Source organism: Strongyloides ratti, scaffold srae_chrx_scaffold0000002, assembly GCF_001040885.1.
Source record: "Strongyloides ratti genome assembly S_ratti_ED321, scaffold srae_chrx_scaffold0000002".
NCBI lineage: Eukaryota > Metazoa > Nematoda > Chromadorea > Rhabditida > Strongyloididae > Strongyloides > Strongyloides ratti.
This window is the reverse complement of record NW_020171510.1, coordinates 248,177-274,125: the sequence shown is the minus strand read 5'-3', so window position 1 is coordinate 274,125 and position 25,949 is coordinate 248,177. Positions and strand designations below refer to the sequence as shown.

At 19.6% G+C, this 25,949-nt stretch overlaps 5 protein-coding genes across 5 annotated transcripts; 3 read left to right on the top strand and 2 right to left on the bottom strand.

Annotated features, from left to right (window-relative positions):
* Nucleotides 1-109: 109 nt before the first annotated feature.
* On the top strand, nt 110-3,533 carry SRAE_X000105400 (Potassium voltage-gated channel, KQT-like subfamily, member 1; the record flags this gene model as incomplete). Its single annotated transcript, XM_024649918.1, has 9 exons — nt 110-496; nt 901-1,022; nt 1,100-1,399; nt 1,479-1,538; nt 1,601-1,778; nt 1,828-1,938; nt 1,989-2,266; nt 2,307-2,787; nt 3,168-3,533. The coding sequence occupies 9 exons, from the start codon at nt 110-112 to the stop codon at nt 3,531-3,533; spliced, it is 2,283 nt and encodes a 760-aa protein (XP_024498514.1).
* A 3,549-nt stretch (nt 3,534-7,082) lies between these two features.
* SRAE_X000105300 (Hypothetical protein) lies at nt 7,083-8,006 on the top strand (the record flags this gene model as incomplete). The annotated part of the gene is made up of 5 exons (XM_024649807.1): nt 7,083-7,161; nt 7,217-7,308; nt 7,353-7,656; nt 7,702-7,743; nt 7,801-8,006. The coding sequence occupies 5 exons, from the start codon at nt 7,083-7,085 to the stop codon at nt 8,004-8,006; spliced, it is 723 nt and encodes a 240-aa protein (XP_024498513.1).
* Nucleotides 8,007-9,713: 1,707 nt separating this feature from the next.
* SRAE_X000105200 (Domain of unknown function DUF4211 domain-containing protein) lies at nt 9,714-14,125 on the top strand (the record flags this gene model as incomplete). Its single annotated transcript, XM_024649696.1, has 4 exons — nt 9,714-9,834; nt 9,893-13,671; nt 13,729-13,815; nt 14,072-14,125. The coding sequence occupies 4 exons, from the start codon at nt 9,714-9,716 to the stop codon at nt 14,123-14,125; spliced, it is 4,041 nt and encodes a 1,346-aa protein (XP_024498512.1).
* Nucleotides 14,126-15,718: 1,593 nt separating this feature from the next.
* SRAE_X000105100 (SAP domain-containing protein) lies at nt 15,719-20,711 on the bottom strand (the record flags this gene model as incomplete). Its single annotated transcript, XM_024649585.1, has 7 exons — nt 15,719-15,754; nt 15,808-16,421; nt 16,482-17,793; nt 17,857-19,116; nt 19,218-19,621; nt 19,720-20,053; nt 20,118-20,711. 7 exons carry the CDS (start codon nt 20,709-20,711, stop codon nt 15,719-15,721), a joined length of 4,554 nt encoding a protein of 1,517 aa, XP_024498511.1.
* Nucleotides 20,712-23,015: 2,304 nt separating this feature from the next.
* SRAE_X000105000 (ShKT domain-containing protein) lies at nt 23,016-25,360 on the bottom strand (the record flags this gene model as incomplete). Its single annotated transcript, XM_024649473.1, has 6 exons — nt 23,016-23,698; nt 23,821-23,917; nt 24,198-24,647; nt 24,710-24,751; nt 24,811-25,250; nt 25,297-25,360. 6 exons carry the CDS (start codon nt 25,358-25,360, stop codon nt 23,016-23,018), a joined length of 1,776 nt encoding a protein of 591 aa, XP_024498510.1.
* Between the last annotated feature and the right edge of the window lie 589 nt (nt 25,361-25,949).

Genomic DNA, 25,949 nt, shown 5'->3' with positions numbered 1-25,949 from the left:
TAAAATTTTATAGGTTGTTTTTATGTACTAAATTTAAACACTACAAAAGTATATTTAAATAGTTTATTATATTTATTTATCATTTATCATATAAAAATAAATTTTAAATATGGCAAACCTATTAAAACCAACTACTCAAACACCTTTTTTTCATGATGAATACAGTAATTGTAATGAAAAAAAAACAACCTCCTCCGATAATAATCATGAATTTAAATTAGAGTGCAAAGAAGAAAACATTGAAACCAATGAAGAAAACAATAACAAAAATAAGAAGGATAATTATGACGTTAAAATAAAAATATCTAGCGAACCACAAAAATTTAATAAATGTCATCGATTAAAAATACCATCATTTAATGATCATATTATTGATGAAAATGAAGAAGATGCAAATAAAGAAAAAATTAAAAAAGAAAGATTAAATATGGTTGAAACATATCTTAATTTACAAGAAAGTCAAACATTATTAGTTGGTGAAAATGGTATCGGAAAGGTATGTTATTTAATCAAAATATATATTTTTTTTTTGTTAAAAAAATATTAATTTAATATTAGTCATTATTTTAATTACATAAAATTATAATATTAATTAAAAGATATTTTTTTTTTACATCTATTTCATAAGATGACATATACAATCATTGTATGATTCTTAAGTAAATTAAAAAATTTTTTTGTTAAAAATAAGAAGTGAATGATAAAATATATTAAAATATGTAAAATATAAATATCATATTTATAAATAAATTTAGTTATTATTAAAAATTTTATACTTAAAAGAATAATAGTGAACTAATCTTTAGTATTATATATTACATTACATTTTTGTTGTTGCAAAGAAAAAAAAAATAAAATTGAATTTTTTAAAATAAAATAAAGGATTTTTATTTTTTATAGATGTTTGAAAATCGTTTTCGAAGTATTAGGGATAGAAAAGCTGCAAAACCAACATGGAAAGGAAGAATATATAATTTTTTGGAAAGACCAACAGGATGGTTATGTTTTACTTACCATTTTTTGTAAGTTTTTTTTTTAATTTTATCTATTATATAGTTAAACAAATAAATAAACTAATAATTATTTTTTATATCTATAGAGTATTTCTATTGGTACTTATATGTTTGATATTAAGTGTTTTATCAACTGTTGAAAATTATACAAAACAATCTGGAGAAATATTATTTATTATGGAATTACTTTTAGTAATATTTTTTGGTTCAGAATATATTGTAAGATTATGGTCAGCTGGATGTCGTTCCAAGTACATGGGTCTTACAGGTCGTTTAAAATTTGCCCGAAAACCAATTTCACTTATAGATTTGAGTGTTGTATTAGCAAGTATTTTTGTAATTGTGGTTGGTAGTGAAGGTAAAGTATTTGCAACTAGTGCTATTAGGTATGAATACTATTGCATGCTGTATTTATTTGTTTTTTAAATATATATTTATATTTTTTTTTGCTATTTCTATTTATAGAGGAGTAAGATTTTTACAAATCCTTAGAATGCTTCATGTTGATAGACAAGGTGGAACATGGTATGTTATTTATTATTTTTTTTTTTATATTTTTATAAAATAAAATATTAATATTTTTAAAGGAGATTACTTGGATCTGTTGTATTTATTCATCGACAAGAGCTTATAACAACATTATATATTGGTTTTTTGGGACTTATTTTTTCTTCTTATTTTGTTTATTTGGCAGAAAAAGAACAAATAACACCTGATGGAAAAACAACATTTACAAGTTACGCTGATGCATTATGGTGGGGTGTTGTAAGTTTAATATTATAATAATCTTTTGTATATTAATTAATATTTTAAGATAACAATGACAACTATTGGTTATGGTGATGTTGTACCACAAACATGGTTAGGTAGAGTTGTTGCATCATGTTTTGCAATTTTTGCAATATCATTTTTTGCTTTACCAGCTGTATGTTTTATAGAAAAAAAAATTTTTTTTTAATAAAAATTATTTTAAAGGGAATCTTAGGATCAGGGTTTGCTCTAAAAGTACAACAAAAACAACGTCAAAAACATTTTAATAGGCAAATTCCAGCAGCAGCAACATTAATACAATGTTCTTGGAGATGTTATGCTGCTGACAAACAGTCGCAATTAAAAGCTACATGGCAAGTTCATATTGATCCTATTGGTCAAAAAAAGAAAGATATTATAAATAATGGTAGAAAAATGAATAATGGTAAAAGAGGTGGCAGAAAACAAAGTAATTTTTTTAAAAAAAGTGGAACTAATATGATGTATGTAAATAATAATTTTAATATATTATTTAATTTATAGTACTTCACAAAAACATCAATCAAATGAATGTATTAATAATATTATAAATACTACAAATTTTAATATAATTAATAATAATAATAAGGATAAACGAAATTTTTCTCTTGTTCCTAAAAAAAAATTAAGTTCATTGGATAACAAAAATGAAGAATTTGAAGGTGAAGGTGAAGAGAATAATGATTTACAATCATTGACGACATTTCGTCATATTAATGAATTAACTGAAGCACATAAAAATGCCATTAGAGCTATTCGTAAAATTAAATATTTTGTTGCAAGACGCCAATTCCAACAAGCTAGAAAACCTTATGATGTAAGAGATGTAATAGAACAATATTCACAAGGACATTTAAATATGATGGTTAGAATTAAAGAACTTCAAAGACGTCTTGACCAAACATTAGGAAAACCTGGACAGCATTATGGAAGGAAATCTCAACCAATGACAATAGGAAATCGTCTTTCAAAAGTTGAATTACAGGTAAGATAAAAAAAAATTAATCATAAATAAAAAAATATTATTAATATTGTAAAAATAAAAATTTTTTTTATAAAAATGGAACTATTGGAAAAAAAAAATTTTAGTATGATTTATTAATAGTAATATTTTTTAAATAATAAACTAAAAAATGTATAGTATGATATTCATAATTATAAAATAGTAAAGTATAAATTTTTTTATCTATTAATATAATTAATAAAATAAAAAAAATTAATATTAATTATAGTTCTAAATTTAAACATGTCTCTTTTTATAAATAAAAAAAAATAATTATTATTTAGCTACTGTACTATTTTATTAAAAAAATTATAGAAATTTAATACTGACTTATTCATGAATTAATTTTATCATATTTTTAGTTAAATACTGTAGACCATAAGATAGATAAAAGTTATAAGATAATGGAAAATATTTTAAAATTACTTCAACAAGATTTTTTACAAAAAAATCTTCTGTTACCACTACCAAATTTTACAACAGAACCTAGTATTTCATCATCAATATCAATAAGAAATGATGAAATGGCAAATGAAATAAAAACTGACTATCAATCAATGATAAGTCTTTTAACTCCAAGTAATCCTTCTAGAAGAGAATCATTTGAAGAGGAAGAATCATCTACATCAAAAGATATGTCACAAACTTACTCACCGGATGAATTTTTAAAAACATCGCGTGACAAAGATATTTCTAACAAATATAGAGAAAGATTACACAGTGAATAAAAATAATATAATTTTTTTTTTCCAAAATAATATCTCATAAATAAAAAATGTATAATAAATTATAATAAATTGTATTTATATTTAAATTTTTCTTATAATCAAAAATAAATAATGTGAGAAATAATGAAGTATAAATAAAATAACTTAAAATGTATTATGATAGCCTTTTTTTTTATAAAAAAAAGTGTACAAATGAATACGTAACTAGTGGTGTTTTTAAATATTTATAATGTCAAAAAATAAAAAATTAAAATGTTTTTGTTTAAAAAAAATATATTTTTTTTTCTTACTAATCAATATAATTAAAAGTTTATTATATATGATTATTTATTTTTTAAAAAATTTATAGAAATAGATAAAAATATTAGTAGTCTATCTTCAAATAAGATTTTATATTATATGTTGTTTAATAAATTGATATATATTTCAGAAAACTTTTCTCTTTTTTGATTGATAATTTTATGATATATATTTGACATACACAAAAATAAGTTAATGTTTATTATATTAAAAATAAGAAGGTATCTTATTAAATTTTAATATCAATATATAATTCTTTGTAATTTTTTTTACTATTTTAAATATCTAAACAATAAATTATTTTGTCTCAATGAATAACGTCTAATTTATTTGTTATAATGTTGTTTTAAAAAAAAACATTAAAACATAATTTGGATTTAAAAATAAAAAATTATATATATGAATATAGAAATTAAAAAAATGCCTATTTATTTTTGATATTGTAATATAAAATTTATTAATATAATTTATAAGGTTATATATATATATATATATGATTTATTTTTTGAATATTAAAAACTATATAAAGTATAATAGTTTAGTATTTTATAATTACAAATATGTTGTCTTTAGTTTCATTAATAAAATAATAGAGAATAACTATTATTTTGTCTTTTTGCAATTTCCTTAAAAATTGCCATTTTAATAAAAAAAAAAAAAAAGATTAGCTTCTCTTAAAGTTTAATATATCTGACCTTTTAAAAACATTTTATATAAAGATAAGTAGCATTATAATTATCTTTTGTCAATTTCCTCATAACCGTTGATAGTTCTTGTTAATAAAAGTAATTCTATATTTATTTTATAATATATTTTTTTTATTGTTTTTTTTTATACTCTTTACTAATTATATTTAAGATATTTTTAAAACAAGTTACATTTAATAATAGTTGTTTTTTTATTCTATCTTTGTTATAATTTTATAAATATATTTGATTAAAAATTTTTTATTATTATACCATCAATACATTTTTTTTATATGAAAAAAAATTACTTTTTAATTTATATAAGATAATTTGATAGTATACATTTTTATATTAAAAGAAAACTAAAAAAAATTTCATTAACTTTAAAACATTTTTTAATTTATTTAGGATAAATAATATTAGTCTATCTAAATGTTATTTTTTTTTAAAAACTGCCTACATAAAAAATAACAAAAAAATGTTTCCGTCACAGTCTTTGTTAGGAAAAAATCATTCATCAGATGAATTGTCTTTTATTATTATAAAATAATTTTCCAATAATATTATATGTATTTTTTTTTTGATCATATTTATTTAATGTTATTAAAATGTATTCATTTTTATTTTTGTATAAGAATACTTTTAAAGATGTTTTAAACAACGTTAAATAAATAAAAAAGTAAATATACATGTTTCTAATATAAGTGTACTTAACAAAAAAAAAGAATGCAGGTAACATATATACCTTTAAGTTATAAAATCATTTTAAAATTTATAGTAAAATAATAGATATATAAGATTATTTGAATGTATAAGTTGTTTTTTTTTTTAGGTATTTTAAAATAAATGTTTAAAATATTCTATTAATCATATATTTATTTTTTATATTATTTTTTTATAGTATCAATTAATATTTTTTTTTATATAATCACATGTATTGTTTTAATATTTCTATTTTTATTGACTGATATAAAAATCATATGGGTTTTTAAATTTCGTTATTATTTTAGTAATCTTTAACATTTTAAAATTTATGATAAAAATATTTTAATAATTAAATACTTTCTTTTTTATTATTATATATTAATTTATGTTTAGTTTTAGATAAAACAGAAAATCTAGTTATATTTAATTGGCATATTCACTTAAAAATTATTTCTTCATTTTTAAGATGAGTTGTAGTTGTATGTATTAATATATATATATATATATTATTATCATAATACTTTGTTGATAGTTAAAAAATTTGTTTATTGAAGTTTAAATTTAGCAATTCTAAACATGTCATATTTCAATTTTTTTATACATTAAATGATAAGATTTGAATTTTTCATTGTAAGCACATGTTTAATATTATAAAATTGAGAATATTAATATTAAGTTCTTGAAGAAACAAGGAAGTACAAATTTTTCAATGTCTTAAAATAAGAAATTTTTTAATAAATTGCTGCATTTATGTTTGCTTTTTATTTAAAATTGTTAAATAATCTGGAGAAATTTGTGTTAGACATATACTTTAAAACACATATTATTTTAACAAATCATACTCTTCTTGATTTCTTATTACATTTTAATAATTTTCTTACAAAGTATTTTTTTTATACATTTTATTTTTAAAATTAATTTCTTCTTACTTCAACATAAAAATTTGAAATTATTTGACATTTTAAATTTTTAGTTTGTTATATATTATTAGAAACAAAAAAATTTTTAAAGATAATTTAAATTACCAAAGTACTTAATATCATAGAAAAGTAAAAAATTTATTTTACATTTATACTTTTAATTATATAATTACAAATAGTTTTTTATTTAATTCTTTTTATTATAGCAAAATGAATCAACATTTTTTTTTAATCTTTGATATATTTTTCAAAGGAAGAAAAAAGTTAAAAAAATTGTTCTTTATACCACGTAGTCTTTTAATTTCAACGAAAATTAACTATCTTAATATTTTAATCTAAATATTCAAATAAAGATAATATAATATTTTAAAATTTATACTTTTTTAATACTTTTGATCAATGAAAATTCACTTTTTTGTTTATTTAATTTTTCTTTTATCAAAAATATGTATTAATAGCAGATATTAACTAAATGATTGTTAACGTTAAATGGCTCATTAAATAAAGTGAATTAATTTGTATATTCTTACTATTTCTATTATCATTATGATAAATTTTTAAAATTAAAAAATAATAATTAGGTAGTTTTATTATTAAAAAAAAAACAAAAATACATTTTATTTACAATAATAAAATTTTCTTTCCATAAAAATATTCTTTTTTATAAATAAATATAATATAATAGTATTAAAGTTGAATATTTTATTTTATGAGTAGCCTTATGATAATGTTATTAAGCATATTTGTTATAATAAACTAATATATTGAACAATTAATAATATTGCTTTTTGATTTTTACATGATAGCATTTTTTTTTTGAAAATTGTACTCTCATATATAAAATAATTTATTATTAATGTTTAGAATATTAAATTTTTGTTTTTTTTTAGAAAAAAATATTTTTTTAAATTATTATTAAGAGATAAAAACTTAACGATATGAATAAAAATAATAATAAATATTGGTTTAATCTTCGAGAGGCCAAATCAACACCATACTTACATCCATCTGATACAAGTAAGATAAAAAAAAAGTTTATAACAATATAATAATATTTTATCATTATTTACAGATTCTAAATCATTTAAAAATAATACGGGATGCCGTTTTTATTCCGTAACTCAACTTTCTTTAAAAGATGCAAATCATGATTATATGGAAAACGTATGTAAAAATAAGATATTTTATTTTATAATATTTAATTTTAGCCAAAAAAAATATTTTTTAATGCAGGTTGCTCTTCATCATCAACAGATATTAATAAATTAATACAATTTTACAATGATTCAGCAGATCTTGATGTTGTTGCTCATTGGATTAAAGTATACGAAGATCATAAATTGAAATGTAAAAATGAAGCATTACAAAATGATAATATGAAGAACGGTAATTGTAGTAATGAGGTTGAAGAAGAAAATATAAATAGATATTTACATTCATGTGAAAGTTTTGATTCTTATGATTCAGATTGTGATGATTTTTTAATGTCATTCCCAAAATATAAAGATAAATGTAATTGTCAATTAAAAAATTCTAAGGAAGAAAATAATATTTTAGATAAAGATATTTCTAAAGTAAATGATTTATGTAAAGAAGAAAGTAATTGTTCAAAATGTAAAAAAAAATTTTTTAATATTAAAAAAAGATTTAGTGTAGGATATACTATAAACAATAGATCACTAGATAATTTTACACAAGAAATAACAACAAAATTACCATTTAAAATGCCAAATGAAACCTTAAATCTTGAAAAATGTGCTTCAGCTGATTTTAGATCTAATAAAGAAAAAATTAAAGAAAAAAAGTTAGAACGTTGTAAAGAGATGTTAAACATATCTTCTATTGGAGATGGCACTAATTAAAAATTATTATTAATTATTTACTACTTTTTTTATATAATTATCATTAATATATATATGTATTTGTTTTTTTTTTATAATGATGTTGTTAATTTTAAATCAAAATTTATTGTACATTTTATACTACTTAAATAATGCTTTGTTTTTACAATATACACTCTCAAAATTTAATTTTTTTTTCTGGCTAATTGTTATTTTTTACATACATTTTTTTGTTTCAAATTAAATGAATAGGTAGCAATTATTTTTATTCATATAAAAATAAATTTTACATAAATAAAAATGAATTTAATTTTTAACAAAGCAACATATATGTATATATAATTTTTAAATTTTTCAAAAAAAATAAATTTTTTATTTATTGTCATAATTTTTTATTAATATTTCATTGCATATATTTTTTTTATTATTATGAAATACAATTATTATTATAAATGTTTATGGTCAACTTTAATATTCTGTTTATTTGTATTTAATATTATCAAAATCGTAAACTAAATAAGTGAAACTTTGTTTAAATGTTATAGTCATATGTTTAACATTTTATGAGTTAAAATTTAACTGCGCAAATATTGTAAACATAAGTTAAAAATATTTTTTTTTTGTAATCTTAAAATGTAAAAATATACTCCTGTTTAATTTAGTACCAATAACTAAAAGAAATGTACACATATATAATAAACATTTGTTGTAAGAAATATTACTCTTTTATAAATATTACATTTTCTAATTATTTTTATTTAAAGTAAAAAAATAAATAATATCCATATATATATATATACATATTAAATTTAATTTTCTATTTCATTTGTTTGTATTTTTTACTATATATATAATAGTAATAATAATAATAATTTAAACTGTACTTTTGTTTATGAATATAAATAGATAGTAATTTTTTTTTTAAATTTATTTTATGAATTAAAAATTAACTTCCTCAGTATAAATCTAAAATTTAATAATTACTAATACTTATATTATAAATTGATATGTCATATAAAATCGATCTCATTTTGTTGATTTTAAAGTTACTTTAGGTTGGATACTAAAGAAAAAGAGTCAGCTATAAAATTTTTTTAGTGTGACAAGTATATGACTATAGAATCAGACAATGCGACGAAATATATTGCCGCTTATAAAATAAATTTATATATACCTTCATTCCAAAACCTTTTATTGTGATATGGCGTCAAGCGAATGACGTCGTAACTAAAAGGCCAACTGCGACAATATCTTTATGTAAAAATTTCAAACATACACACTAAACAAATTTTAGGCGTATTGCTCAGTATTAAGCTACTTGTGTTATTATTATGCGCAAGGTTTTTACTTCCTTAAAGTAATATCATATTTGAAGAAAATATTTTGTACTAAGAAAGTAAATTAAAAATAATAACATTTATTAATTATAAATAAAATAATATTAATATATTGTATTTAATTATTTTTTTTTAACTAACCCTATATTTATTTTTTTTAGTTTTTAATATAATATATTATTTATATTTACAATTATTGTTATTTTATTTTCTTACTTTTTTTTAAGGTCTTTTTGGCTAAAAAATTCTTAAACTTTCAATGCAAAATATTAATCTGCGGACTACTATTTTTACATATTTATTATCTCTTCGTTTGCACAACAATAGTAAAATTTTTTATTAATATATAAATATTATTATAATATAAATAAATAGTAAAAGTTTGATATTTATGGAGCAAAGAAATCTAGGGACATCAGTTCCGTCAACTTTTACTCCAAATACTAACAATTATAATGTTCTAAAAAATGGATTTAATAAAACACCAATAAATTTTCATAACAATTTTTCTAGTAAGAAAATCACATGACATTTGTATATGTATATATATTTTTTAACTTTTTATTATAGATCTTCATTCAACAAATGATATGTTGTTAATGTCATTACAGCAACAATTAAATGAACTTTCAAATACTAATGTGCCTTCAGCTGTTGATATACATAATTCATCAAAATTAATATTACAAAATGATTTACATTCATCACCACAATATACTACAAAAACATCATGGAATGATATACCAAAAGATAAATGGAATGTACAAAAAAATTTAGAATGTCAAAAACAACATATTAATTATAACAATACTTTTAACACAAATTTATCTAGTCCTAATCTTCTTATTAACGCAAAAATTAATGATAATAGGTCGCCAATTGAAACACCGCCATTTTCTATGACACCTCATAATATTGTACAAAATGGAAATACTACATTTCAAAATTCACCAAATGTTAATTCACTATATAATGTTAGGCAACAACCAATAAAAAGAAGTAATATTAATTCAAATATATGGTCTCCATATAATAATTTAAATATTAAAACACCAATGATGAAATCATCAAATAATATAATTAATGAAATATCCAATCAATCTATTAATTCACCTACAAATAATATTTCTCATGATATTTCTTCAATACACAATCAAAAAACATTAAATCAAAATAAAAAATTTAATATTAATAATAGTAATGATTTTTCACAACATTGTTATAATATGAATCAACTTCAAATAAATAATAATGAAACAACTATTGATGATAATACATCACCATCATCATCATCAACATCATCATGGGGAAATATTGAAAGAAATAATTTTGGTGGATATTCATTAAAAACATTGCAAATACCAAATAATGATAATAATATGTTTCAAAAAATATCTGATACCATAAATAGTAATAAAATTAATTTTGAAAATTCAATATCATCACAATATAACAATCAAAAAGATATATTTAATAATACTACTAATGATATTAATAATACAATAACAAATTTTTCTTCAACAATGAATGATATAAAAAAATCAAATAATATTTTAGAAAATTTAGGTGAACAACAAGAACAACTTTCTATAATTGATAATAAAAAATTTGATCATATTAACGATTTGGCTGATGTAGATAAAGAATTTGAACAAATATTATCAAGTGTTGCAAGAAAAGAATCAACTTCTGCAAATAATAATATCAAGGAGTATAGTAAATTTTCTAATACTTCATCAAATATTCCTAAAAATAATGAATTGAATAATAGTAATAATTCATTAAATATCAATAAAGAATCTAAAGTGCCTATTGTAGATTTAACTTTTTTGGCTCCATTACCATTAAATAATACTATTGTATTAACAGAATTCCCTTCAACATCTTCCTCAAAATCTTCTGAAAATAAATTTGGATTATCAGGAACAATTAATTTTACACCACCTGGTTCACCAACAATAACAGATAAAAATGATTCATATAACTCATTTTTTGTTCCATTTTCTTCATCAAGTGGAAATAATTATTTAAATACTAATATAAATAATATTACTTCTTCATCATCAATAATTTCACAAGAAAATTTAAATAAATCAAATGAAGGAATTTCTACTATATCAACACAATCTATATTATCAAATAATATTAAGAATAAAATTAAAAATAAGGATATTAATAAGGGTACAGTCAAAAAATCATTAAATTGTCGAACAAAAAAAACAAAAGATTTAGAGAATGATGATATAAATATATTATTAGACAAAGAACAAAAAGAAAAAGAAGAAAAAGAATTTTTAGATTCATTATTATTTATGCCTAATAAGAATAATAGAAATAATTGTAATGTAGTCCCAATATATAAACAAAAATCTAAACCATGTTATGCTGAAGCATCAACATTAATGAAAGAAGATTTATTAAAAGGAAAAAATGCTGTAGATGAGTATGATTTTGTTGATGATGAACCAGAAGAAATTTTACCTAAAACAGTTATATCATGTGATGATGATTCTGAAGATGATACAAATAATTTATCATCAAAAAATAAACAACATGGTGAAGAAAAAAATTGTAATAGTAATGATAATGAAAGTAATTCTAATATAAATCAAAAAAGTCGCAAATATAATGAAAAAGCACAAAATAATAATAAAGATAAAATACAACAATCAAATGGTATATCATTATTAAGAATATTAAAAGAAAGAAAAATTAATGATCATCACAAAATATTAACTAATAATAATTTTATAAAGCATGAAATATGTTTTAAAGAACATGATATTAAATTTGATAATAACAAAATTGATGAAATAAAGGATGAAATAAATAATGAAAATACAACATTATTTAACAATAATGAAATTGATGTTATAAGAATAAGTAATAATAATGAAAAGAAAAATAATATTATTGGAGAAAAAAATATATGTATACCACCATTAAAAGTATTATCAATGTTGGCAGTAGATAAAAAATCACCCTCAATAGATGAAAATATAATGCCAGCTATACCAAAATTAAGAATTAAAATATTTAAACAAGAAAAAATAATTTCCAAAGATAATGATATTAATAATAGTAATAATAAAAAGAAAAAAAAAAGAAAATTAGATAAAGATGAAGATTATATTTATGATACAAAAAATTCTAAAAAGAAAAAAAGAAAAAGGGTAAATGATGATGATTGTGGTTATAGTAATGAATCAACAAATTATAAAGCGCAAATCATTATGTTTGAGGAACATGGTTATATTGAATATGGTAAAAAAGATAGTTTAACTGTTGATGAATGGAATTCAAGAGATAAAACAAATTATACACGTTTTAATGATAAAAAAATTGATAAAAATACAAATATTTTAATGAAAATTAAACATATTGCTCCAAGTACATATATAAGTGAAAGATTAAAAATGTTTGAAGAAGCTTCAGAAGGTATTGGTAAAGGAACATTTTTAATACATAAATCAGATTTATCAAAAGATGATATACCATTATGGAAAGTTGATAGTCAAAATTTATTGCAAAAATTTCCAGCCTTAAAAGATAATAATAAGAATAGAACATATATGTATAAGAGTAGCTCAACATACTCTGGATGGTGTGATCAATTAATTAATGAATATATGATAATTAATGTAAATGTTGTTAAACAATCAAGGTCAGAATGTATAGTAGAGTTACCATTACCTATAAATGATTTATTTCCAGTTATGTCAACTATTGACATTAAAGATATTAATATTTTTAAAGATAGTAAAATTTCTAAAGATATATCATCAAATAATGAGGAAAATAAATTAATATTATCAAAAGATGATAAAGTTGTTGAAAATATGTTAATATATATAGAAGCATTATTAAATCATGCTATATCAAATACATTTTTAGATAAAGTAAAGCAAGGAAATGATTGGAATTTTTTACTAGCAATTAATGAAATTGATAGAATTAATAATGAGGCAAAAGAACGTGTTAAACAACGTGTTAAATGGACAGAAAAAATTGAAATAACAATTAATGAATTTTTATATTGTTCTATTATTGATGGTATAATATTTAATTATAATAAAAAGGATGGAAAAAATCATTGTAATAATGTAAATATACAATGTCAAGCATGTGGAATGAGGAGTAGTGAAAAAATAATACAATTTTTTGAAAAATGTATTTATAATAAAGAAACATTAGAAATTGAAATTGATAAAAATATTAATGAAAAAGATGATGTAGAAGAATTATCTGCAATAGATTTTCATATTTGTGAGATGTGTGCAGATTTAGGAGAAATATACCATCGTCTAACACATATGAGATTTTTAACATTTATGGTTTGTGAACAAAAGGTAAGGACATTAATATAAATTATAAATAATATCATAAAATATAATTTTTTTTTTCAGTTAGAAGAATTATGCATGTTAGATGAAAATGTCCTACCATCAAAAGCAATATCTATATGTTTAAAAGATTTTAAATGGCTAAATGCGGTAAGTTTTATTTTTCTTTATTTAATATTATAAATTTATAAAAAAAATAGTATATTTATAAGATTTTTTTGTTAGAAAATGATTTATTAGTATAAAAAAAAAAAGATATATAAATAAAATAAAATATATTTAAGCATTTTTTAAACAAAAAAAATATTTTATGTAGTAAAAAAAATATTTTTTATATTTATAATAAATTTTCTTTTATAAAAAAGTTTTTTTATTACATTTTTATAAATAATTTTTATATTTATAGATAATGTCAGATTATTATGAAATTTGGAAACGTATACAAAGAAATGATATATAAATTATACTAACAAAAATAAATAAAGGTAAGAAGATTTAGAAAAATAAAATAAGAAATAAATATCAAATTGTAAATAAACATAGGCTAAAAAGAAGAAATTATATATTTTTTTTATTACAAAATAAAAAATTATTATTAATGTGTTTTGGATCTAATCATATATATTGTAATTATAGTAATATATACATATGCGTGTATGTTGTTCTTTTAAAGACCAATTAAACTAATCTTTTGCATTATAAATTATTTTAAATAGAATCTTTTTAACAGAAAATAAAATAAAATATTACGAAATGGAATTATAAAATAGAAAAAATGGGAAATTATTACACGAGGAGAAAACTAACATAATTAGAATGGTTAAATAAAAAAGAAATGTACTTAAAAGTGCAAAGAAATATTGAAATGTTGAAAATTTTTATATATATATCATTTGTTGAAAAATTAAAATAGAAATGAAAAATATTAAAAATTATATATAAATGTTACAAAATATTTTTTTTTTAATGTTGTATATAAATTTATATGACTATTATTATGTATATATATATATATATATATATAATTAAATAAGAATATTAATTTAAATCTTTAAATATCTAAAAAGATTATTTGTAAATAAATTATTATTTTATATTATATATAATTAAAAAAATTTTTTTTATTAATATTAATAAAGTATTATTATATATATTTTACATGTTACTTCTAAAAATTTACTAATGGACAATAGTGTTTTTAAATAAAATACCCTATTAAATAAAAGTAATTAATTTATCATATAGGCAAATATATTATATTTGTATAAATATATTAAAAGCTTTAAAGTGATAAATAAAAAAAAAAAGAAATAATATTTAATATTAAAAAGTAATATTATTTTTTTAAAAAAGAAATTGAAGAACAATTTACTTTTGTTTGTAATAAAAATTTTTAAAATATAAGTTTATTTAAGTAAAATTTTTGTAAATATTTTTATTATATATATTGTAAACTTTTTTTTTCTATGTGTGATAATTAGCTAGAAAACATTTCTAACTTCTTAGACATAAAAAGTTTTATTTTTTATTTTATTAAATTTGATGTTTAAATTATTTTGTAAAAATATATATTTATGTTAAATTATTTTATTAATCATTTAAAAAAAAATGCGGCAAAATGTTAATAGCGGAATGATAAAATGAAATAAGGAATAATATGGAAGACAATTTGATAAAAAAAGATAAAATTTTAACTACATTAAATTAATTTACAATAATGTAAATTGTTTACTATATAATAAAATTTTTTGATATATTATAAAAATTAACTAAATAAAAAATGTAAGATAATTAAAGTTGTAAAAAATATTTGCTTTCTTTTGATATTTAGTTAAATAATTTCTAGATTATGTTAAATAAAAAATATGAATATTATAATTAACTAATTTCTAATCAAAAATGACTAAAAAAAAAGAAAAATTTTAATAATTATAATTATACATAAATATATCTTAATAATGTGCGAAAATAAGAAATCAAAAATTTTGCAGGTACTTTTTTTGTTGTTTAAATTGTATTATAAAAATAAAGACATATTTTTAGATATATTGATTTATGTCATAAGCTGTTGATCTACCCAATCCATAGTCTATAAAAAAATATATTAATTAATACGAATAAAAATGTTAAAATTTTGATTACCTGGTCACCTTGTTGATTGATATCATTATTTTCATAATTAAAACTATCTGAATCACTAAAATTTTGATTATATCCTATTAAAGAATTGTTTTGTTGTGATATTGGATTTGAATTATTATTATTATTACTATAAATAGTATTTCTAATATTGTCGCCATCAATTGATGATGATGTTGTTTTTATTGTACTTGATGAGGTTTGATTATTACTATTAGTACTATTATTTTGAATATTTTCATATATTGTATGATGGTCATTATTATACCAAGAATCATCAAGAAGAACATTTAATTCTTCACCAGATTTTGAAGTATTTATGTCTATAGATGAAATAGGATGTTGAATACCCGAATCTATTGTAATATCATGATTTCCTGAATTATCAATAGATGTATTACATAAATTTTGTTGAAGATGTGATGTTGATTGTGTTGTCGTTATCCATTGTGTTCCATTGGTATTTGAAATTATTCTGTTTTGATCATGTTGTGGTGATGTAAAGTCTCCAGGTGAAGATAAATTTGTTGTTGTATATGTAAAATTACCATTATCATCTACATTACTATTTATAACACCATATTGAGATTGTTGCTGTTGTTGATGATGATGATTATCTGAAATTTGATATATTAAATTTCCACTAATATTTTGATGATTAATTGTGTTTTGATTACTCATTGTTATACTATTTGTTGGTATAGCAAAAAATGTTGTTGAAGTTAATTGATTTGAATTAATCATATTATTATATTGTTGTGTTTGATCTGTTTGTATAAATGAAGAATTTAAACAATTAATATTACTATTTATTGGAGAAAAATGTTCATTTTGATCATTTTGAAATGTTTGATAATGATATTGTTGTTGAGATGACAAACTATCCATTGTCTCAACAGAATTTGGTTGTAAATGTTGATTAATTGTTGGGCTTGAATGTTGTTGTATTTGAATTGTTTGTGGTAATGTATCAATTCTTGATATAGTACATTGTTGAATTTTTGGACTTTTTTGTTGAATTTGATTTTGTTTTTGAATAGTTTGTGAATTTATTCTTTTTCTACTACTATTTCCATATTGTGAATCATTATTTTTTACTAAATTTTGTGATGTATTATTATTGTTTGATTGTTGAATTTGTGACTGAATTGGGGCAGTATTTTCTATAATTGTTGTTGTATAATTAATTCCATTTATATTATTATTTGTTGTTATTGGTGATGAATTTGGTGGATTTTTAACATAATCATTTATGACTTCCTCAGCACGTTCTTTTGATTCAATTCCTGTAACACATTTTGATGATTCTTTTATAACAGTTTTAAATATTTCTTCCATATCATTAATTTTTCCTGTAGATGTGCTTTTTTTAGTTTTTGTTGTTTCATTTAAAATTTTGTCATCATCTTTACTCTTATTATTATTTTTTATACCTTTTCTACGTAGAGTTGTTTGTTTATTTGATATTTTATTATCAATCTTTATTGTTGATTTATTATTTTTTCCTTTATTTTGAATTTTTGATGGTCCTGGTAAATTAATATTTGAATTATTGTTATTTGAATAAATTGATGTATTTTTTATATTCATATCAATTTTGTTCTTTCCATTTTTAATATCTTTTATATTTGATTGATGGAGTCTATCAATTCCATTAATCTGATTATCATTTTTAAATAATAGATCAACTTGATTACAATTAAATTGACCTTTAAAAAACCCTGTTTCTAATTGCCTTTGGTCTTTTCTTTGTTCATTTATATTTTTTAAATCATTATCATCATTTGGTGGTACATTAAATGAACTTCTTCTAGAAACACATTGAGATCTTTCAACTTGAAAATTTCTCAATAATTGAACAATTAATAATGCTGTTCTAGAATCTTGTTTGATAAGACGAACAATGTCTTCTGTAGCTTGAGTAACATGTGCCAAATCTTGTAAAACTTCTTCATTATCAACTATTGATTGATGTTCTTTTACTCCATCCTTAAAATTATTATTATTATGTTATATATTATAAAAAAAAATAATTTTTTTTTTTGTTTTTACCTTTAAATTATGATAAATATTTTCATAATTACTATAAAGTTTCATATATTTACGATTAATGGTTCTTGTATCTAATTCTTTAAGGCAATTTAAAGTTGGATATAATGCTTCACGACGACTAATACTTTCAGCATCAAAATTATTAGCAGCTATTAAAATATTTTGATAATTTTTTAATTGATATTGTGCATTAGATAATGTAGAATAAAGTTTATTTATAATTGAAAATTGTTGTTGAATCATATCTTCATGAATTTGCATTATTTCAGCTGTCATAACAGGTTCAGATTTTTCAATTGGATTTTTCTTATTTTGACAAAATATTTTTTTAACTTCACTACTTATTTCTTGAAATGATTTATTAATATCATTAACAGGAAAACTTTTAAAAATAAAATTTTTTAATGTATCATTTGGATTGGTATTTTTTATTGATGATGTTAATGCTGCATGTTTGACACCCATATGATAATTTGTTGAATCCGTATGATCGATTGTTTTTTGTAAATCTTTTTGATATTCTTGAACAGGATATGTTTGATTATAATTATTTCTTTGATATCCATCATCATTTCCTCGATTTGAATAAAATGAATTTAATTTTTGATGAATTGGCATAACTCTATATGAATCTAAATTACGTGAAACTGTATTCCATTGTCTAGGTTCTTTTTGTAAAATAACATAACTTCCACTATTTTGTCCTGTATTATTTATATTATCATTTTCTTTTATATTTGATATTGATTGTTTATTTGATGGATAAGATATTATAGTTGATGGTGTATTTAGAGATACAATATCATTAGATGATTGAAACGATGAATTAGGAAGTAAGTTATTATTTGATTGTGATTGATAATTTGTAACATTATTTAAATTAATATAACTTTCTTGACTATTTATAGGACTGGTATACATTTTTGATGGTGTATTTTGTTGATATATTTCACAATTTCCTGAATCAATTTCATTATCAGAAGTAATTTTTGTTAATGTTAAATGATTTGAATTACCAGATTTTATCATATTATTGGAAATTGTTATATGGTTATATTTTCCTGATTGACTATTCATTGAATTATTATCTTGATTATTTTGTTTTGTCTGCTGTGATATCTGATTATAATAAATCACATTATCACTTTGATTAGAACCGCTAACAACAATGTTATTTGTATATTGGCATTGGTTAGATGTTGTAGCTATATTTTTTGGTAATGATGATATACTAACAGTTGTTCCTGTTTGATCAAGAAACTAAAATTATATATTTATATATGTATAATATATAATATTATAAAAAATTTAAATATAAATTAATTATTTATTAAAATAAATTATAATATTTTATAACTTACATGAACATATTGTTGTGAAGATTGATTATTAGATATTTTAAATGAAGGAACTTCAACATAATACGATTGATTTTTTGTGGTATAATTATCATTATTTTCTTCCTTTATTATCTCATTTTTTGTTGAACTTAAATCTATATGCGCATTTTGTAATTGATTATTTATAATAACAGCCCCAGACATTCCATCTGATGGATCTATATTATTAAGTGATGATATATTCCCAGTAAGTGAAGGCATTCTTTTAGAAATTTGATTAGAAAAGTTATTAGAATGACGATTATTTTGGGAATCATATTGCTTTGTTATATATTCATTATTTTGATCAGTGATATAATATTCTGTTGTTACTTGATTTACAGAATGTTGTTGATTGCTTGCATTTATAGTCGTCATAGATTTAACTAAAATAAATTTAAGAATAAGATATATAATATTTTAAAATAAAAATAAATTAAATAAAAATTTATTATTATTATTACTAATAAATAAATAAGCTTACCATTATCTTGGTCATTTTCTTCTTTATTTAATGATAAAATTGATTCTTCATATGGTTGTAATCTTTCGAGTAATTGTGTTTTTGAACCATTACTTGAAATATTACGTTTTTTACATTCACTTTTTAATTCAGATACTTTCATAAATGAAAGTTTAGCTTTATTTTTTGTTTCTGTTTCATTTATATTAATGATTGGAGCATTTTCTGTTGAAGAAGAATATGATATACTAGATAAAGGAGTTGAACTGTGAGGTAATGGTGATGATTCTATGTTTTTAATAGTATTATCACAAAAACCATATTCAAAATTTGGCGATTTTTCTATTACTTTATACTTAAAAAAAATTAATATATAATTTAAAAAATATAATTTTTTTTTCCATATTGTTTAAACTTACATTATTCTGATAACAAGTATTATTTTGCAATTGAGAAGAATTGTTAATATTTTTAGAAAGATTTGACCTTTGGTTGGTTAGATAATGTCTTGTTATCGGCATATACGAATTATTTTTTATTGAATTATTAGATGAATCAGTTGTTGAGAATACATTAATATCTTTTTCTCCTATCGGTTGAGTATTAGATGAAATATTTCCAGATGGTTGATAATAAGAAGAATTAACTTTTGTGGCCATTAAATTATTAGAATTAACAATTCCTTTGGGATTCTGATTATGAATATATTGTTGTTGATTATCACAATAAGGTGTTGATATGGATTTAGAGACATGAATCACCTCAGATGAACCAGCAGCTAATTTTGCATTAACAAAAGCTGATGATGGTTGATATTGTGAATATGGTGATGTAGATATTGTTGCAACAGTAGTTGTTATCTGACAATTTTGATTTGATTTTTGTTTGTTTTTAATATTTGGTGATGTCATTACATTATACTCATTTTGATTTGATAATATAGAATCTTTTGATAAATTATTTTTTGATCCATTTATATTAACATCTTTTATTTCTGTTGAAATAACTTCCATATCCAATGTCAATGGTAACTCGAGAAGTCGAGTAATCTATTTTTAGTTAAAATAATAATGTATTTTTTAATTTTATACTCATGAAGGTTTTGATTTAATATATATGTATATATATATATATATATATAAAAATTTAAAAATATAACTTAATTTCTCTCAAATAAATTTACCCTGAAAGTTAGAAGATTAATATATTGCTAAATAAAAATATATAGATATAATAAATAAAGCTGGAGAAGATTTTAGTTACTGAAGGAATGTCTTTAGTAAAGAGGCTCTTAAAAATAACTTTATAACCCTTTGGTTGTTACTTAACTTTATGTGTGATTTGACCAATGCTTATAAATATATATATATATATATATATATAATATATATTTTGTAAACATTATTCAGGTATATATTAAGAAGTAATAGAAAATATTAAAAAAAAAAAATTTTTTTATATATTAATTAACTACTGATAAGATTAGTATATGGAAAAAAATAAAAGAAATATTCATTTTGATTTGTCAAATAAATAAGTGTGAAAACAATATGATGATGATATTACACAATATAATAATAACGTACAAATCCATATGCCAAGAAAAAGGATAATTGACTTAATAACTATTTGATAGCATATTTTTATTATTTTAGAATATAATTATATCAAGATATAGTAAAAATGATAATATTTAGTTAATAAATCACAGAATATATAGAAGAAAATATATATATATAACAAATATAAAATGATCTGAAAATGAAGATCATGTCGAAAGTAATTTTAATTATTACACATTTTTGGGCGTTATGTTATAAAATACCGAGACTGAAAAATTTTTTCTTTCAAAAAATTAACTATACATAAATATAATATATATCGAAAAAGGGCAAATGAAAAGAAGAAATAACCTTTTAACATTTTTCTATTATCTATATATATATATTTAGATAGATAATTCTTTTAAAAATATGGAACAATTCTTGGTTACTACTTTAGAATAAATGCTATACTCCCTGTCTTACCTAGACGTTCCTTCAACTACAGCATTACAATTAACAATTTATTTTGATGATACGACGTTGATTAATAGTAATAAGAATTACTACAGACTATTGGTCATATTATTTAAGCCAAAATATAATGTCTTATAGAAAAGATATATTTTAAATTAATGACTTATTTTAAAAATATTTATATTAATAATAATAATAATAATTAAATATATATTTATTAAAAAAAAAAAAAATAAAATACAAAGATAAAAATAAGAATTTTTTTTTTGCCATGAATAAAATTTTAAATAATATATTTAAAAAATCTATAAAATGAGGAATTGTTATTTAATATTATACTAAAAATAAAAATTTCCTAGTAGTTAGGAGGAAAGAAAAAATTTTCTAACTGATCAAGTTATAGTGATCAATGAATAAATTATATATATATATATATTACATATTATAGTATATTATATTTTATTATATATATATATATATCTTTTGGAAGACAACCATTAGAATTTATAAAAATAATGTATAAATCTAAGTATAAAAATATAATCTTTAAATTTGTACTTACTTAAGAATTTAAAAATAATAAAAAAAAACTGTATAATTTAAAAATATAAAATAGTCATTGGAAAAGTATGAAAAACAATGATTCATAGAAGAACATTTGTCATTTCTTTTAATAATGTGTCTTGGAGTGTTTTTGTAGTATACTATTATAAACAAAAATATTTTAAAAAGTTATAAATTTTCTATATATAAATTTAATTAAAATAAATAAAAATAAAAAAAGTTTTTTAAATTTGATAAATTAAGTTAGGATAAGTAAATGATTTTATTGTTATTCCTTATTTTCACCTAATGATATAAATAAAATTAAGCTCAACAAATTTTGATAATGTTGTTGATAATATCAATAATAATAATGAAAATTATCATCAGTGTAACAAGGGATATATAGATGCATTATGAAATCGTAGTAAATGGAGGCTGTTACATTATCTTGAAGTTTAAAATACATTAGATTATAAAATTGTTAAATCAGTAAGAACCACCGAAATTGTCTTTTTTAAAAACAATTGATAAATGGTGGATAGTATAATAATATATTGATGATATTATATATATAATCAACATTAAAGTATGCAAACTATTTTACCATTGTCAATCAAAATAATTTCCTTTAATACAAATGTTTTTATATACAAATTACATTATTTTATAGAATGATAATGTCAAAATATTTTAAATAATTACATGATTTATAAAATAAAAAAAATATATATATATATTAAATACTTATATATTTTAACAAACACGGCAACTTAATTTACATTTTATAAGCATCCAATTAGGATTTTTTTCACACTCTCCATTAAATGCCCAAAATTGGCATAATTTATGATGATTATAACATCCAGGATGTGGTGTTGGTGCAAATATTTTATCTAACTCTATACCACATGTATTACAAGATTTTTCACATTGTGTTTTCATCCAAAATGGATTTTTTATACATTCGCCTAATAGAGACCAAAATTTACAATTATTATGATGATCTTTACAAGGTATCTCACTTGTACTTTGTAATTTTTTTTGTTTGCTTGTTGTAGATGTCATTAATGTGGTTGTTAAGATTGTTGTTGGAATTGTCGTTTTTATAGTTGTCAATTTTGTGGTTCTATCTGGAAATGTAATTCCCGTGTTAATTATTTGTTTAACATTTTTGTTATTTAAAAACATATTTTTACTAAAATCTGATGAAAAATTATTATTATTTTTTATCAATTTTCTATTAAGTTTTTTAACATCTGCCATTTTATCATTTTCAAAATTAGTAATATTTTTTTTTATTAATTCTTGAATAATCGTAATTTTTGTGGTTGATGGTATTGTTGGTAATGTTATTTCATTTGTTGTTGTTTTTGCTGTTGTTGTTGTTAATAATTGACATTTGATACCTGTTGATATACATTTATCAGCATCTCTTACTAAAATTGGTATTATATAATAAAAAAAAATTCTATATTAATAATGATATATTATATATTTTTAATATTTTATTTAAAAAAAATATCTTAAAACTAAAAGATAATTTATTATTTATACTTACGTTTACACCCACACGTTCCACATGCCTGTGGACAATTTGTTCTCATCCAGAATGGATTTGTAGTACATTCTCCTGTCAAAGCCCAGAAGCAACAAATCTATAAAAGTTGATATATAATTTGATAAAGTTATTAAATAGCAAATAATAAAATAAGAAAGACATTAAACTATTTTAATGATAACATAAATTAAATAAAATTCTTATACTTTACATCTTACATTATATTATAACAATTATAAAATATTTATATAATATAACGTATCATAGATTATTTTTTTTATAATATTAATAATTTAAACTAATACGGTCATTTAAATAGCAAAAATAGTTTAAATATTTTTTTAAATATTTTTTTTTTTTAAATTATATTTACCTACCTTGCTTTTATCTTCACAAACATCATTGTCCTTTTTATATAAAAGTGTATCATTAAAAATATTATTTTGAATAAATTTATTTGTTTTATTTAAATTATTTAAAAAATGTGGTTGATTATTTCTTAAAATTGTTATAGTACTATTAGTTATTCTTTTATTCTTTTTTAAATGTTGTATATTCAATTCATTTGATTCATTTTTAGAGGGTAATGAAATATTTGTAATAATAATATTTTTTTCATTAAAAGTAAAATTTTTTTTATCTAATGATTCTTCATCAAATTGTTTATTAATTAATGGTGGTATAATTAATTCCTGATGATTAGTTGTAGTAGTAGTAGAAGTAAAAATAGTTGAAGTAATGATCGTTGATGTTTCAATATTTTGTCTATTTTCCATAAAATTTATTGTTTCATTTTGCCTTTCTTTTCTTAAATCATCTATTAATTTCTATAAATAGAGAGAAATAAAATATTAATAATAATTGTAAAAAATAATGATTTATAAGATACCTGTTTTATATTACTTTTCATTAATTGATCTTTTAATAAATTCTAAAAAATTAAAAATTAAAAAATGATGTTTAGTTGTAATAATAATAAAAAAACAATACCTTTGACGATAACATTTCTAAACGATCATCATTATTATTATTAATTATTTTAAAATTAAATACTGAGGGTGCTTTAGTTGTTCTGATAAGTGTTGATATTGTTGGTAATGTAGTTTTTTTTAATGTATTATTTAATAATGTTTGTGCTGGTAATAATGATTTATTTTGGTTATCTAAATTTTTTAAAAGTAAATGTTTTTCAAAAATTTTTTCAACTCTTTGAAAAAATTCAGAATATCTATTTCGAAATTCAACAACACAAAGTTCTGGTAGTGGTTGACAACTAATATGTACAACATCATCTTTTGGTCTTTTTATTGTAGCACAGGCTTGTCTTGGAACAAGGTGAACTGGAACCTCAGGGCATGATGAACACTCAGTTCCCTCATTTTCAGACAAAAAAGTTATTTCTGGTTGATCATCCATTGTCACAAAAGTACCTATATGTTTTTTTTTACTATGTTAATATTGTAATTACTAACTTACAAATATAAGAATTTTCCTCAATCCAGCTGTAGACAGATGGTGGTTTTTCAATACTTTGCGACATAATGTCATTTTGAAAAGATGAAAGTAATATAATAAAGATGAATATTAAATTTCGATGTCTCATTTTTGTATTAATAAAATATTATTTTGCGCCAAATATTTAACTATAAAAATACAATAATATAATAAAAAATATATTTTATAAAATATTTAACATATATTAATATGATAAATTTATTATTAAAAAATTATATTTAAAAAAATAAGTATATAATGTTTATATATATTAATAGAAAAATAAACTTTTCAACATTTAACTGAATTTACAGTTTAAGATTAATATATATATATATATTTATTTATTGTTGTAATAAATTTTAGGCAGTAATTAAGAAATAAAAGTGTTTTTTAACAAGGCCATATCATAGCTGGAAGTACAATGACTTTTTATACAATTAAGAAAATAAAAAGAGATAAATTTTAATAAAATAGTATGATTATGATACAAATAAAGCTAAATAAATAAAAATTCTTTTGATATAATTAATGGAATAATAAAATTATACAATAGTAAGTAGTAATTTATTCATCTTTCACTTTCTAATTTAATATATTATTATTATTCTGATACATTATATTTACACTAACAA